This window comes from Spinacia oleracea, chromosome 1, assembly GCF_020520425.1.
Source record: "Spinacia oleracea cultivar Varoflay chromosome 1, BTI_SOV_V1, whole genome shotgun sequence".
Classification (NCBI taxonomy): Eukaryota; Viridiplantae; Streptophyta; class Magnoliopsida; order Caryophyllales; family Amaranthaceae; genus Spinacia; species Spinacia oleracea.
Window position 1 is genome coordinate 29,116,407 of NC_079487.1, and position 14,560 is coordinate 29,130,966.

The 14,560-nt window shown below is 38.2% G+C and overlaps 1 protein-coding gene across 1 annotated transcript; it reads right to left on the reverse strand.

Moving 5' to 3' along the window:
• Positions 1 to 9,313: 9,313 nt before the first annotated feature.
• LOC130463550 (uncharacterized) lies at positions 9,314 to 9,757 on the reverse strand. The gene has a single exon (XM_056832712.1). The coding sequence runs from the start codon at positions 9,755 to 9,757 to the stop codon at positions 9,314 to 9,316; it is 444 nt and encodes a 147-aa protein (XP_056688690.1).
• Positions 9,758 to 14,560: the final 4,803 nt, after the last annotated feature.

The following is a 14,560-nucleotide window of genomic DNA, read 5'->3' on the forward strand; positions in this document are numbered from 1 at the left end:
TGTGTGACCCTACGGGTTCAGTCAAGAGTAAGTTGTGGATTAATATCATTAATTCCACTTGAACTGAAGCGGCCTCTAGCTAGGCATTCGGCTCACTTGATCTCACTGAATTATTAACTTATTAATTAATACTCAACCGCATTTATTAGAATTAACATTGAATGTTTCTTCTCTTGGTTTACTTAGGTATAGTTGCTTGAAGCGACCAAACCCATTGTGCAGTGAATTAAGCAAGATAGAGACTGCCCTCCTTTCGCTTATTGGTGTTCCTAGCAGACTTAGGCGATCGAAATATGAAAGCATAAGATCCACATGGAACCTCAGTGGGGCGCCTACCCTTTGTTTAGTGCGAAGGAGCTGAACATGTGTTTCTTGGACCTCCATCCTATAACACCTGTTGGGAGAACTAACCTTTAGACCAGACATTGATTCAATCAACTCATGAACGTTCAGGTCCCTGTCCTCCGTGCTTCCACGACAGATATCCCTCAGATTCTTGATGAGCGTAAAAGGTTCATAATCTACAAACCTTCTAGCCCATTCATCAGGGATATTGTTCAGCATGAGACTCATAACCTTTTTGAGATCCGCATCCCAGGCGGAAAATCTTTCAGGGGTCATATCTCTGGCATAGTAGCTTGGCATGGGATGTAACAGTACATACTCAAGTCCATTGAGTCTGACTATTTCAACTATCTTAGCTTCCCAAAATTGAAAATTTGTTAGGTTCAGCTTGACCATAAGCTCATAACCCATGATGATGTTTTGATTGTTGTTTGCCATAGTAAAACTACAATTGAAAAGAATAAACAAATAAATAATCATTCACATTTTCTCTTAATAAACTTAAATTCTAGCATACATGCATAATTCAATGTTCATTAAGCATTTTATTCAAGTTATGTGTTCCGGCAGGTGTGAATAAAATGATTCCAAGATCCTAAAATCCATTGAAGAATTAAGCACATTATGTATTTAGACTTAATTCTAAAATCTTTTAGATAAGCAAAAGCCTTTTGCTAATAGTCTAGAAACTATTCTTGGTTGATAGGCACGTCTAAGAACTTATTAGGTAAACCTATCGATTTTGCCACGACATAAAAGGACTCCTTACTTATATCGTTGAGTTTCACCAAAACTAACATGTACTCACAATTTATTTGTGTACCTTACCCCTTTAGTATCGATAAGTAACACCTCGCTATGGCGGAAAACTATTACTAAGATCGATGAAGAAAGGATATCCATGTAAGTGTTATTTTGGCATGGCACCTTTTAACTCAATTTTTAAGTTTGGAACTTAAAGCTCTTACTATGTTGGTTAGATTTTAAGTGAACTAAAATCCTTAATCATGCAACATAATCAAGCTTTGATCTCATGCATATTTAAGACATATTTAAAAGCAATAAAGAACTTAAAACATGCATAAGATAAATGTGATCTAGTATGGCCTGACTTCATCTTGAAGCTTCAACTTCAAAGTCCGTCTTGAAAATCTCTGTGGGAGGCGCCATTTTCTTCAAATAGGATAAGCTATAATTAAACTAATTACAACTATTTGATGGTACGCAGACCATATTTGAATTGAAAAACAATTTTGGTACTTTAGACCAATTACATTCAAATTAATGGTACGCAGACCATATTTTCTATCCTATTTGGGCCATACTAGTCACTTCATAACCTGCAAAACAGTACATATACAACATATACCATTCACCCATTCATTATCATGAATGGCCCATATAGCTGGTTAGTAAAACACGTTATGCATCACATAAATATTTGCAGCAATTAATCAAGGGGCACCAATAATCTACCAATTATTCAGTCCTTATTAATTCTAATCAAGTTGATTAACCTTAAGGGATTTGTAGACCTAATCAAGAGTTTATGATTAAAAATGATCCCACTTAAACCAATAAATTCATATGCTTTACTAATTTTAAACATAAAAATGTATTTCTAGTCTAACCGGAAACATACAAATTTAATTAAAATTTAAAGCTCATATAAATTTATAATCGAATCCATTAATTTAATTTATTTCAGTTGAATTAAACGAATTTAAATTAATTCAAGATTTAACTTTAGTAAAATAATTAGTATAAATAAAATTTATAATAATTATAATATTCAAAATTAAAATCCAAGAAAACAATTTAAATTTCAAATTTTAAAATTAAATAAAATCGTTTCCGAACTGAAAATTAAAATTAAAATCAAAAAGTACCAATCGTCGCAAGACGAGGCACTTTGGGCTTGCGCCCAAGCCCCATCAAGCTACGAGGCAGCGCGCCCCGCTCGATTGATCGTAGCACAAAGCACACACAGCCACACGCCACAGCTGGCCACGCTGCGCGTAGCCTTGTGCTGTGTCGCGTGTTGCTGCGCAGGCCAGCGCGCGCCGAGCGAGGGATCGTTCCCTGCTTGCGCGTTCTGCTTGCTGGCTGGGCGAGCCAGGCGCGCTGTGGCGCGGCAGCATCGCTGCCCACACGCGTCTTGGTCGTCGCTCGTGCCTTGCATCGTCGCCCTCGCCCATCGTATAGCACATACAGCACACATGCACAGGCTCCCTTGCCTCGTGCGCGCGCCATGCGCTATGTTGCTCGCTGCATTCGTACCGCACGGGCGACGAGCTCCCTTGCTCGTCGTCGCGTGCCCGCACTATACAACACCCCTTAAGGGTAACACGTAGCTTCCATTGCTTTGTGCGTGCAACATTAATGAGTGTTTTCATAAAAAATTTAAAAATTTTAATTCAAAATTAATGACAAATTAATAAAACATATTAATTTCATAATTTTAGGGCGAAAAATCGAAAATTTATTAATCAATTAATTTCCGATTAACATGGATTCAAATCTAGGTCATAAAAATTAAAAATTTAACATAAATTAACAATTTTTATGGTGGATTTTAATCATATATACCTAATTAAACTATTAATTAATTATGAAAATCAAATTAATTCTAAATTATTCGAATTTCAACAAATTAATCATAATTACAAATTAGGTTGTATAATTAACAAGGCTAGGCATTCAAACTTGTTAAACATATACTGTAGGTCAATCAAAAATTCAAGATTTATCAACAAGAATCGCAAATACTTAATTTAACATCTTAAATTTACAAACTTTTGCGTTCGAAAAACTAAAACCTTCGAAAAGTCATAGTTAGGCTTCGAATTTGGGAATTCTGGGTTCGGACGAAAAAGACTAATTTTGTCAAAAATTTAGAATGTCTTTTACATGCGGAATTGACACAAAAATCACTCGATTTGGATGAGTAACGAAGAAACTGCCAAAAAACTGCGTACATATAATTAAATAAACGCAATTTGCAATTAATTAACAATTACGAAAATTAATCACCCCTTTTAATTCCTTGCAAATTTGTGAAATTTAACCATGTTATGCAATTTAGATTATGAAAATAATAAGAGGCTCGTGATACCACTGTTAGGTTATGATTCATATGACAAAACATAAATCATGCGGAAAAACCATAAAGCCAGGAAAGCATATTATTTACACATAATCATTTAGAATAGTTTACGTGCATACACTTTGTTGCGTGCCCTCCCTAGCTGCGCCCGAACCGAACAAGAACAAGTCTTTAGGACTCCAAGTGTCGTCCCTCCGTAGATAGTCCACAGTACGTCCGGATCCGCCTCAAGATTGACCAACTAGAATCGCCCTTAAGGTACTAGGATTTTCGGCTAGGTTAGTGCAAGTGTATGGCTGAATTTTTCTTTCAAAAACTTACCTTTTGAATACTTCAATTGTGTCTGTAAATAATGACCCTAGGCACTTATTTATAGAGGTATGGAAAAGGAACTGGAATCCTATTAGGATACTAATTAATTAAACTAGAATCCTAGTCGGACTCTGACTTAATTATTTTATCCTTTTAGGATTAGGAATTTAATCATATATCAAATCCAAATAGCTTTAGGATTCGTGTACGAACACAAATACACACACACGCACGGCAGCCCACGAGGGGCGCCTATGCGCGCGCGGCCCGTGAGCTCGCAGCCCACGCCACGAGGCCCACACGCTGCCGTGGCCTTGGCGCGTGCTGGGCCTACCTTGCGGTGGGCCTGGGTGCTGCCTTGGCTTGGGGCGTTTGTGGCGCACTGGCTTGCTGGGCGATGGCCCGGCTTCGTGCTGGGCCTTGTCCGGCAGGCCTCGTCCGATGCTTATTCGTACGATGCGCTTCCGATTAAATTCCCGGTTCCGGAATTCATTTCCGATACGAACAATATTTAATATTTCCGATTCCGGAATTAATTTCCGTTTCGAACAAATATTTAATATTTCCGTTTCCGGAATTATTTTCCGACTCCGGTAATATTTCCGATTCTGACAATATTTCCGTTTCCGGCAATATTTCTGATTCCGGCAATATTTCCATTTTCATTAACATTTTCCGATACGTACCATGTTTCCGTTTCCGGCAACATCTACGACTTGGATAATATTTATATTTCCGATACGATCCATATTTCCGTTTCCGGCAATATCATCGTTTCCGGAGTATTCATTTCTTGCTTGTGACGATCTCAGCTCCCACTGAAACCAAGATCCTTCGATTCCGAATACCCATAGATGGAGTATTTAATGCCATTAAATACTTGATCCGTTTACGTACTATTTGTGTGACCCTACGGGTTCAGTCAAGAGTAAGCTGTGGATAAATCATTAATTCCACTTGAACTGAAGCGGCCTCTAGCTAGGCATTCAGCTCATTTGATCTCACTGAATTATTAACTTGTTAATTAATATTGAACCGCATTTATTAGAATTAACATTGAATGCATACTTGGACCAAGGGCACTATTTCCTTCATCTAGAAGTTCCAACCCAACGGCACAAGAACCGAGGTACCGTCAGCATAACTGACGGCACATAGTTGAATAAAAGCAAAATAATGACGAAAGACTTATAAGAAAGGCACGAATTAAAAAGAAACTTGAAACCAAAGGCATAGAGATTTACCTGGTAAAATGACGGAGCAGATGACCACGAAGCTGGGCAGTGATAAAAAGGAGACTGAACGGCAAAAAGAGGGGCTATCGTCCTCCTTACTCGACTATAAACTCGACGGGAGCAGGTTGGAAATAAAATCTATCTAAAAACGCAGAAGAGTGAAAAGATCTAAAAGGTTAAGAAAATTTTACCCCTTCTCTATATATAAGAGAGGGGCAACAATGGAAGGCTGGACACATGGCCACCATCCATAGCCAAAAAAGATAGGCAGGGAAAATCCAAAAATCAAAAATGGCAATAACCAAGTGACTTTACGTTACTACCCTCCTTGAGGGGCAAATGTTGTGGGTAAATCTTCCCGGCCTACGTGGCCCAATCTACAAGTGCCATGTGGCACACTCAAATTGGTCAGCTAGCCACTTGGCTTCTTTGATTGGTCTCTTTGACAAGTATTGGACAAACTGTCCATTTATTTCTCTGGCCCATGGCCCAAAAGAGGAATATCTTGATAGAGACACTTGTCCTCTCTTCATTTATTAGTCTATCAGAACTTGCCTATTTAGGGTTAATCCTATATAAGTCAAGTAGTATAAATACCCCATTTCCCTAAAAAAAGGGGGGCACAAGTTTCAACACAAAAATACTTCATCATTGATTACATCAACTCTCTCTCTCTCTCTGTCTCTCTCTCTTAATTTAATACTATATATCTTATTCTTCCAAAAACCTCCAATCTTACTTAAGCATCGGAGGGAATATTCCTACGGGAATATTCTTGTTTTGTAGGTACTTCAACCGGATGTGACGTGGACTAATCTCTACCTGGACCGCATACCTCCTCGTCAGCAACATAAGGAAAAACTCCCACAACAATTACCATGTCTGCTCCATCCCCACTGCAGTTAATCGTAACCCAATGCTTCAAGGGGGCTTGATAAAAGTTATGTCGGTCTAGGCGAGCAGCACGGCGGTCTCTGAAAATGTGTAGAGATGTTTTCTCATCAGCTCCACATATGTAGCATTTAGGATCTTTCGTCATCTGGCGCTTGAATCTATTGGAGTTGCCTAGTACTCAATCATGACAAGCCAGCCATAGAAAGACCCGTGCACCCGAGTAAAAGTTAACTCAAAATGTTTAAAAATTACATTTATATATGTACTACATAAAAGTTATTTACGGAGTATTTTGTAGTAATAAGTTTTTCATTTTAATAAATATATTTCTTTAGAATAAGTTATCTAAGTTATTGTATATCTCGTGCGTGAAAACCTTTTGCAAAAGGTTTGACTTAGAAATTCTTCCAATTAACCATATTATCATTCGAAATGACAATGTAAGCATCATTATTCATTAATGCAACTAAGAACAAATAAAAGAGAAAAATCCTTGGCCAATTTCCTCCTCCATCCGACTATTACATTGCCACTCCAACGGATATTCGTATTAATAAAAGACTAAACAATAAAGACAATCATATAAGACTAGGATTCAATCATGATTTTTACGCTCGAGCATGATTATGGTTATCAATATACTGACCTTTAAATAATAAAATTAGACTTGTGCTTTCAAAAGGTGTAGCACGTACCTGGTGTACAATAAATTTATTGTACATTGAGGTAATCTTCCGTCTCTAAATGTTCTTCGTGGTTTGATTTTTTATTTCAAAAAAAATTCCAATTAGGAAGAACAAAAAGAGAAAGAGGGAGTAACTTTTATCCAATTTGATAACTTTTATCCAATTTGATAACTTTTATTAATTTTAAGAGCGTGTTCGGCGGTAGCTTTTGATGTAGCGGGTAACGTTTGACCTATTCAAAAAGCTACTTGTAAAAATTTTAAGTGTTTGGTGAGGTGAGTGAGGTAGCGGTTATCAGTAGAGGTAGCGGTTAAGTAGCTTTTGTCAAACGTTATAAATAGTAGCGTTTAGCGTTTGATAAAAGTATAATAAAGTTTGATAAACAATATATATAAAATTAAGGCAAATTTGCCAACAACAATCTTTTAAAACCATTTTTTGCGAAAAACAACCTTTAAATTTTTTTTTGCGAACACAGACCTTAATGTAAAATTAATTTGCGAGAGACAGCCTTTTGATGTTTTCAGGCATTGACCAAAGAACTTCCGGTTTGACTTGGCCGTACTTGCACCCTCATTTCCTCCATTTTCCCCACTTAAACCAATTTTGAACCAGAAATCAAAATAAATAAATAAATTAAAAAAAAAACCCCAAAAAAATCATTCTTCTCTCTCTCTTCATCTTCCCCCACCGATTTTTTTCCCCTCTCTTCCTGCTGAATCATTTGGATGAAATTGGTAGATTGCTTCTCAATTAAGTGATTGTCGACACTCTACCACAAATTTTTGGTAAATTTTGTTCATTAATTTTTCCTAATTTTAATGTAGGAAAGTTTGGGTTTTTTCCCCCAATTTTGTGAATTGATTCGTTTTTCTGGATGAAATTGCATTCCTCTTTCCTTTATTGGGCGTCATTGAAGTACAAAAGAGCAAGAGAAAACAGAGCCAAAAACGGAAATAAACGGTGAGACGAGGTCAGAAATTTTAACCAAAAATGGAAAAAAAAACATTCAATTTAAGAAGGTGAACAAAGTGACGTTTGAAATTCATGACTTACATAATTCAATGGATGGAAATTGATGGTTGAGCTTCATGAATGGTGGGTGCAGAGAACTCCAAAGGTTTTCCAGATTCTTTTTAGGTTTTAAAGCAATTCCCATTTATATGGGAGGAAAAAGAGGGAAAAGGGTGTGAATAAGAAAAAGAAAGAGCACGTGACCGGCACAAGTCAAGCCAAACCGAAAATTCTTTGGTAACGCCTGAAAACACCAAAAGGCTGTCTCTCGCAAATTAATTTTACTTTAAGGTCTGTTTCCGCAAAAAAATAATATTTAAAGGTTGTTTCTCGCAAAAAAATGGTTTTAAAAGGTTGTTTTTGGCAAATTTACCTAAAAATAAATATTATGTTTTGGTAAATTTTTTAAAAGGTTTACGTAGTTACCTTCATACGTTGTGAGTGATTTAAAAGGGAAATTTTAATTAAAAAGAAAATTTCATCACTAAATACTAAATACTCCCTCTGTATTTTTTTATGACTCACACTTACCATTTTCAGTCGTATTTTATTAGCAGTCACACTTCCATTTTTAGTAACTCTACCTTCTAATTATTATCATATCTAATTTCCTCTAAGGACCGTCACTACAATAAACTCCCTCTCTGCTTTGATTAAAAATAATTTTCTCATCATTTTTTTTATTTGTTCATTACTCCCTCCCTCACTTGCTTTATTATTTTTATTAGATTCAACTCGCCTTCCTTAATACGTGTGCTGGTCAACATGTGACTTCTAATAAAATACGAAGGGAGTAACTTTTAGATTATATCAGCTAGGTAACTTTTAACTACTTTAGGGTAACTTTACATCCGCCTACTACATTGATTGTACATCGAGTGTAAATGTGTAATTAAGAATGTGCTTCCAAAACATTACCATATACGACTACTACTTTAGGACGGTTACTACTAAAATAAATTATTTATTTCTATAGTAACTAAATAAAATACTCGTGATATCAGAAAACGTGAAAGTAAAAATGATATATGCAAAAGTAAAAATTCAAAGTTGTGTAAAAAAATATTCAAATGAACTAAATTTGCATATTACAATACAAAATTAAGGATTATAGTTGTATACATGTATTTAGATCAGTCTAACAAAGTTTACCAAACCCGAATGACTGACCCAAGACTAATTTTCTATCATAAAAGAGTGATCCAAGAACTACTTTTGAAAAGGCTCGAGCATAACTGAGTTAGTCAAATGCAACATAGTTTTAGTTGAGTACAATTTTGATAAATGAACTTTTAATGTTAGTCTATTTACCATGTATTATTATTTTAATTAACATTCGTACTTACCATGTATTATTATTAGCAGTAGACTAACATTTGAATTTCATTCATCTATATTATTTTAACTTGTTATCAGACTAAGAATTATAATAACACAAATAAAATCAAATCATAAAGGAAAAAATAACATTGATTCAACTTTCCTCCAATAATATATTATGTAGTACTCCGTAACATTTATGGTAATTGAATTATATTTTTTTTTTTCATGTTTATCTTAGTTTCCTAAAAAAGATAATGCAATATTTATTTTTGGCAAGCAAGTAATAAATTTTATTGATCAACCAAACATTTTACAACCAAGCTATCATGTTAACCATATATAGGGGAAATAGGAGCAAACAGCAGAGCTAAGAAAACTTAGCTAAACAGACCAAAGCCTTATAGGCTAGAAAACCAGTCTCTATCCCTATTACAGGTTTTGTTGCTGAGTAGTTTTGTCACTCTACTCTTGACTTCAAACTGGATGATTTGGAAAGTGTACTTGATACTTGGAACCTTCATGTTCCACACAGCAGAATTCATTACTCTCCAGATATTGTAAACCAAGCAAGCAATAGCAGCATACATGATGGTTTTCTGGACTTTGCTCCTGTCATATCTTTGAATCCACTTCAAGAGTGAAATGATGGAGTTCCTACCTTGCTGGAATCCCAACCAGGTCCTGACTTGCTGTCTGCAGGCAACACTAAAAGTGTAATTAAAGAAGAGATGGGCAGAGGTCTCAGTACAAGATCCACACACTGGACAAAGATCATCAGTGCCAATATTTAACTTAAACAACCTATCTTTTGTTTTCAATCTGTCTAAAAGTGCAAGCCACATAATGAACCTATGTTTAGGCACACTCAATTTGTTACAGTGTGAGGGGGTCGAAAAAGCACGAGGCTAATGCGTGACCTTGTCCCTCGTGGGTGTGACGTTTCTTTTTGTCAAATCAAGTGTAATTGGATTTCCTGTGAGTTTACACCCAATTGACTAGTAATATAGGAGTCGCCATTCAGTTTTTAACGACAATGAGAAAAACTGACAAAACCCGGTTATCGTGACATAAAGGGATTGCAATTATGTTTGACCACGACGGTCGTAGGTTCCCTTGTGATCCCTGGTATGGGGATCTCTCAACATACACCCGCAAGGTAGAGATTGGGGGTTCGGGGGACTGTAACTACCGAGAGGAGTACTCGCTCATCGATAACTCCAGAGGCAGGATATCCTTACTAGCTCAGCATAAATAATTGAAGGGACATGCGTTAACTATTAAACTAATCTGAGTTGATTTTAACAATATGCAACATATAGTACTAGATCGAACGCGATTATCTGATTTAGATTGTTTTAAGGGACCTAGCATGATAATCCAATTTCCCGACATATTATAATTATTAGGCGTGATAGAACAATCAGATTTAATTAGTTTAACAGTTCATAAAAGAGGCGAGGAAAGCAATTAAACCATGGAAAAGGGGCACATTACGACGCACCCTTGAGAGGTGCGTCACGGTTCTCAGAAAACTAACCACTTTGACTTTGCTATTTCTCCTTTTATTTAACGAATCTCAAATTACGGGACAGGATACGTTCTGTTCGATGTTTGGATCGATTGCGACAGAACGCGTGATCAGTTTCGCAGCGTGAGGCTTAGGCTTAGGGGTTTAGAGTCAATACTCAGAATAATAATTGTGTGTTGTGTCCTTTTTCACGTCGAACTTAGGGCCCTATTTATAGAAAAGAGTTCGTGGAAAGATAGAATTGTAGAACTCTAATCCCCGAGGAATTAGGAGAAAACACGTACCCGGGTACTTTTAAGCGCCCAGGGCTGGGCGTCGAAGATTTGGCGCCCAGAGCCAGGCGTTGAAAATAGGGTCTGGGCCGTTTCTTTGTCAGATTAGGATTCTTAGAATCCGGAGTGTATGAGACTTTAATCGAGTCTTTTAGTGCGTATTGATTTTATGACGAGATGCGTCTGGGCCCGTTACGAACTCTAGGCTCGTTAGGATTTTAATTAATACGTAACTCTTATTTTCGAATCGTGTTAGGAACAGGATTCTCTCGCAATTTCTATCTCATTTAGGATTTATGTTGGAGTGCAACACCTAATTCTGACATGTTTCTATCTTTTATGACTTGCCACTTTTAACAACTACCCATTACGGCAGTTACCATTTTTAGCAGGTTTCCATAAATAGCAGGTTTCTATAAATAGCAGGTTTCGGGTGAAATGAAAAGGGGAATTGAGATTCATTATTTTATAGGAGATGCGTTGTCAAGTGGAGATTTACGTTCTCGTCATCGAACCTTCCCTTTCGGGAATGGGGACAAAAGTAGGTGTCTACAGTTAGCCCCCACTTTGACAGAGTCTTGGAGTAAGACGATGGTCAAAGTATTAGATGGAGTGCGTCACACAAGCCATGGTGACCTGCTTTTGCGAGGGTCTCACGAGCCCCCGAGTGATAACATTTGACTTAAGGGTCATCACTTGAAGTGTCGACATATCCCTCATGTGTCATTGGGATTTGTCAACGGATAGTATAGAAACTCCCTCACTTTGTCATTGGAAGTATCTAAAGAGGCGTAGAAACTCCCTCACTTTGTCATTGGGAGTAGCTACGGATGTTTTCGAAATTAAAGCTATAAAGTGTAATTGGGCCTGGCCAAGCCCAATCACGAGGTAAAAATGTTTTTAAAGATTCTCATTTTCAGGGCTAGCTAAATGAGAAAACCCCTTTGTTTTTATGGGACGTAAAACGAAGGAAAATCCAGCACATCGTTCTTTTTCGGAAAAGAGGAAAACCAATCCTTTAATTTTTGGAAAAAGGGAAAACCGAAAAAATGTTATCGCTACAGCGACTAAGGACCTGCGCGGTTAGTGACGCAGACCCCGCCAGCTGAAGATGGCGAGCCTGTCCGCTGAGGGTGGACGCCCGTCCGATAGAAGTGGAAGAATCTGTTTTGATGTTTTGAAAATAAGGACCTACGCGGTTTGTGACGTAGACCCCGCCAGCTGAAGATGGCGAGTCTATCCGCTGAGGGTGGACGCCCCGTCCGATAGAAGTGGACGAATCTGTTTTGAAATTTGTTTGTGCTTTTTGAAAATAAGGACCTACGTGGTTTGTGACGTAGACCCCGCCGGCTGAAGATGGCGAGCCTATTTTGAATTTGAAGACTTTATTTTTCGAAAACTGAGGACCCGCGCGGCTAGTGACGCAGACCCCGCCCGTTGAAGGTGGGCGAGCCCATTTTGAATTTCTTACTTTCTTTTCATTTTGCCTATGTAGAAGGGCTTTTGTGTTTTCAACCTGTTGGTGGGTCGCAATATTTCCTGATTAAGTGTGTCCTATAAGTGGGCCCACACTGTGTATATTTCTGTTAACGATATTTTTTTAAAAAAAATACCGTTTTTTTTTTGAGATTATCCAAACACGGGATTGTGTATAGCGTAGTCCGGGAACATGATTTTAACCTTGCACACTCTTATATATTTTTTCGCGAGCCCCCAAGCAATTGGGCTCGTCGGTCATTTTTCGCCAAGAGGGGTACGTAACTTATAACGTCTTTTAATCATGTCTGGGGTCATGCTCGTATGTGCGAGTGACCTTTATGGTGGTATGCTATTTTAACGAAGTCGTGGAGTGCGACTTCAGTTTCAGGGCGACAAAGTTTATTTTCCAATAATATTTGGTTTAGCTTGGCCCGGATTAATCTTTTGACAAACAAACATTTTTCATTTTTGAGAAACCAACGACTTAACAATATTTTTTTTTGGTGTTTCGAAGAATGACCTTGATATTTATTTTGCTCATATTTGTTTTGAAAAGTGTACACATATATTCCTTGAGACGAGTCTAAGTTTTGACCAAGTTTTAACATTCATTTTTGATATTTGGGTGCTAAAGATGCTTTTGGGCTTGATCTTAATTGCAATAGGGCCTCGCGTCTAGCGACACGGTTTTAAGTCCTTTCCTGTTCCGCGTTTTGTGAAATCTGAGCCTTGGGCTGCATTTTCAGCGCCCAAAGAAGGGCGTTAATTATTTCGGCGCCCAGCCCTGGGCGTTGAAAGTCCTCTCCTGGCGATTTTTGGTTTTCGGATTTCTTTACACGTTTCCGAATGGGATCAGGATGTCACTTGATGTCTTCAACTATATATAGGGGCTAGATACGTCCCTATTTTCTATCACTCTCAATTTCCTTCTCTCTTGTAATTGCTGCGTTTTTAATCACTCCTTGCTTTCATTATGTCGATTCCTCCTTTCTCACTCCAACGGGCTGTTAGGCGTTGGCTACGAGCCCTTACTCCTACAGAAAAGGCTTTGTTGAAAGAATACCACTTAGAGGCACTTTTAGGCTTACAAAAAATTAATATTGATTATAACTTCCTACATGCATCCCTAGGCTTTTGGGATTCCGATCATCATGTTTTTGTCTTTCGGGGTAACGAAATATGTCGTTTGCCAGACGAATTTGCCGCGATCCTTGGTTATCCTACTAATGCTACTCCTGCCACTCCTGGCACCATTGAAGAGGGTAAAACAACCATAGGGGCTTTCCTAGGACTAGATGCTAACATGCTTGCTGAGATTGTTGTAGGTGATGAGGTTAATTTGGCAAAGCTTGTAAAACACCACTTTAGACCTAGTAAAAATATGACCGAACAAAAATTGAACATTCGAGCCCTTGTATTTTGCTTGTTGAATCATTATTTGCTGTCGAATAACAATGGTGAGTTCGGTGACATAAGGTTGATCCCCTTGATTAGCCAGATGGAAAGCTGCTATTCCATCATACCGTTGGTTGTTGCCGAGACTTTGCTGAGTGCGGATGAACTGAAGAAGGATGTCAAATCTGAATATTTTAAGGGGAGCCCCCTATTGCTGCAAGTAATCGATCTTTTCCTTGCGCATTTTTTTTGCATTCTTTTTTACTCGTCCTGCCTGGTCCTGGGCGTTGAAACTGCGCCATAGGCCTCGTTTGTTTATTTATTATTTTTTGATCTTATCGTACCCGTTTTTCGCAGATTTGGCTCATGGAACGACTTAGGCTCTTAGAAATTCCTGCCGATCCTAAACACTATCGCCCTATAGCCTTGGGTAACCGAAAGTGTTTGCACCGAGGCCAGGACGAGGCCGAGTCGGCCTCCTTTTTTACTCATGGTATCTGTTCTATTAAGTGAGTGGTACCGTGGTGGGGTTTGACTACTATGACGGGGGGGTTCTGATGTATCGGTTTACGTTTCTTTGTTCGGGTTATCCCGGCCCATTTATATCTTCCCTTACCGAGTCATGCGTCAATACGGCTTAAGGCAGACCATCCCCTTTTCTGATACGGTACCACCTAAAGTAGCGGCCTTTTCACAAGCACGGGTTCAAGCATGGGCTAAGTATTATGATGGTCTCCCGCGTTGGGTCGTAACTACAAATCGCTTTGTGGGTCTTTCTGAAAACTACAAGTTATGGATGAGTTCCGATGATAAAGCTGTGAGGACCGAGGCTCGAAATGGAGAGCCGGCTGATCTTTTGATACCACGTATTCGGGTTAGGTATGAGGGCCGTGATTCTACCAATCCTCGCACCCATGGTATTAAGACTGTGAAAGCTCGTCCTGATCGAAAGCGAAAGGAGGTTCCTCCCC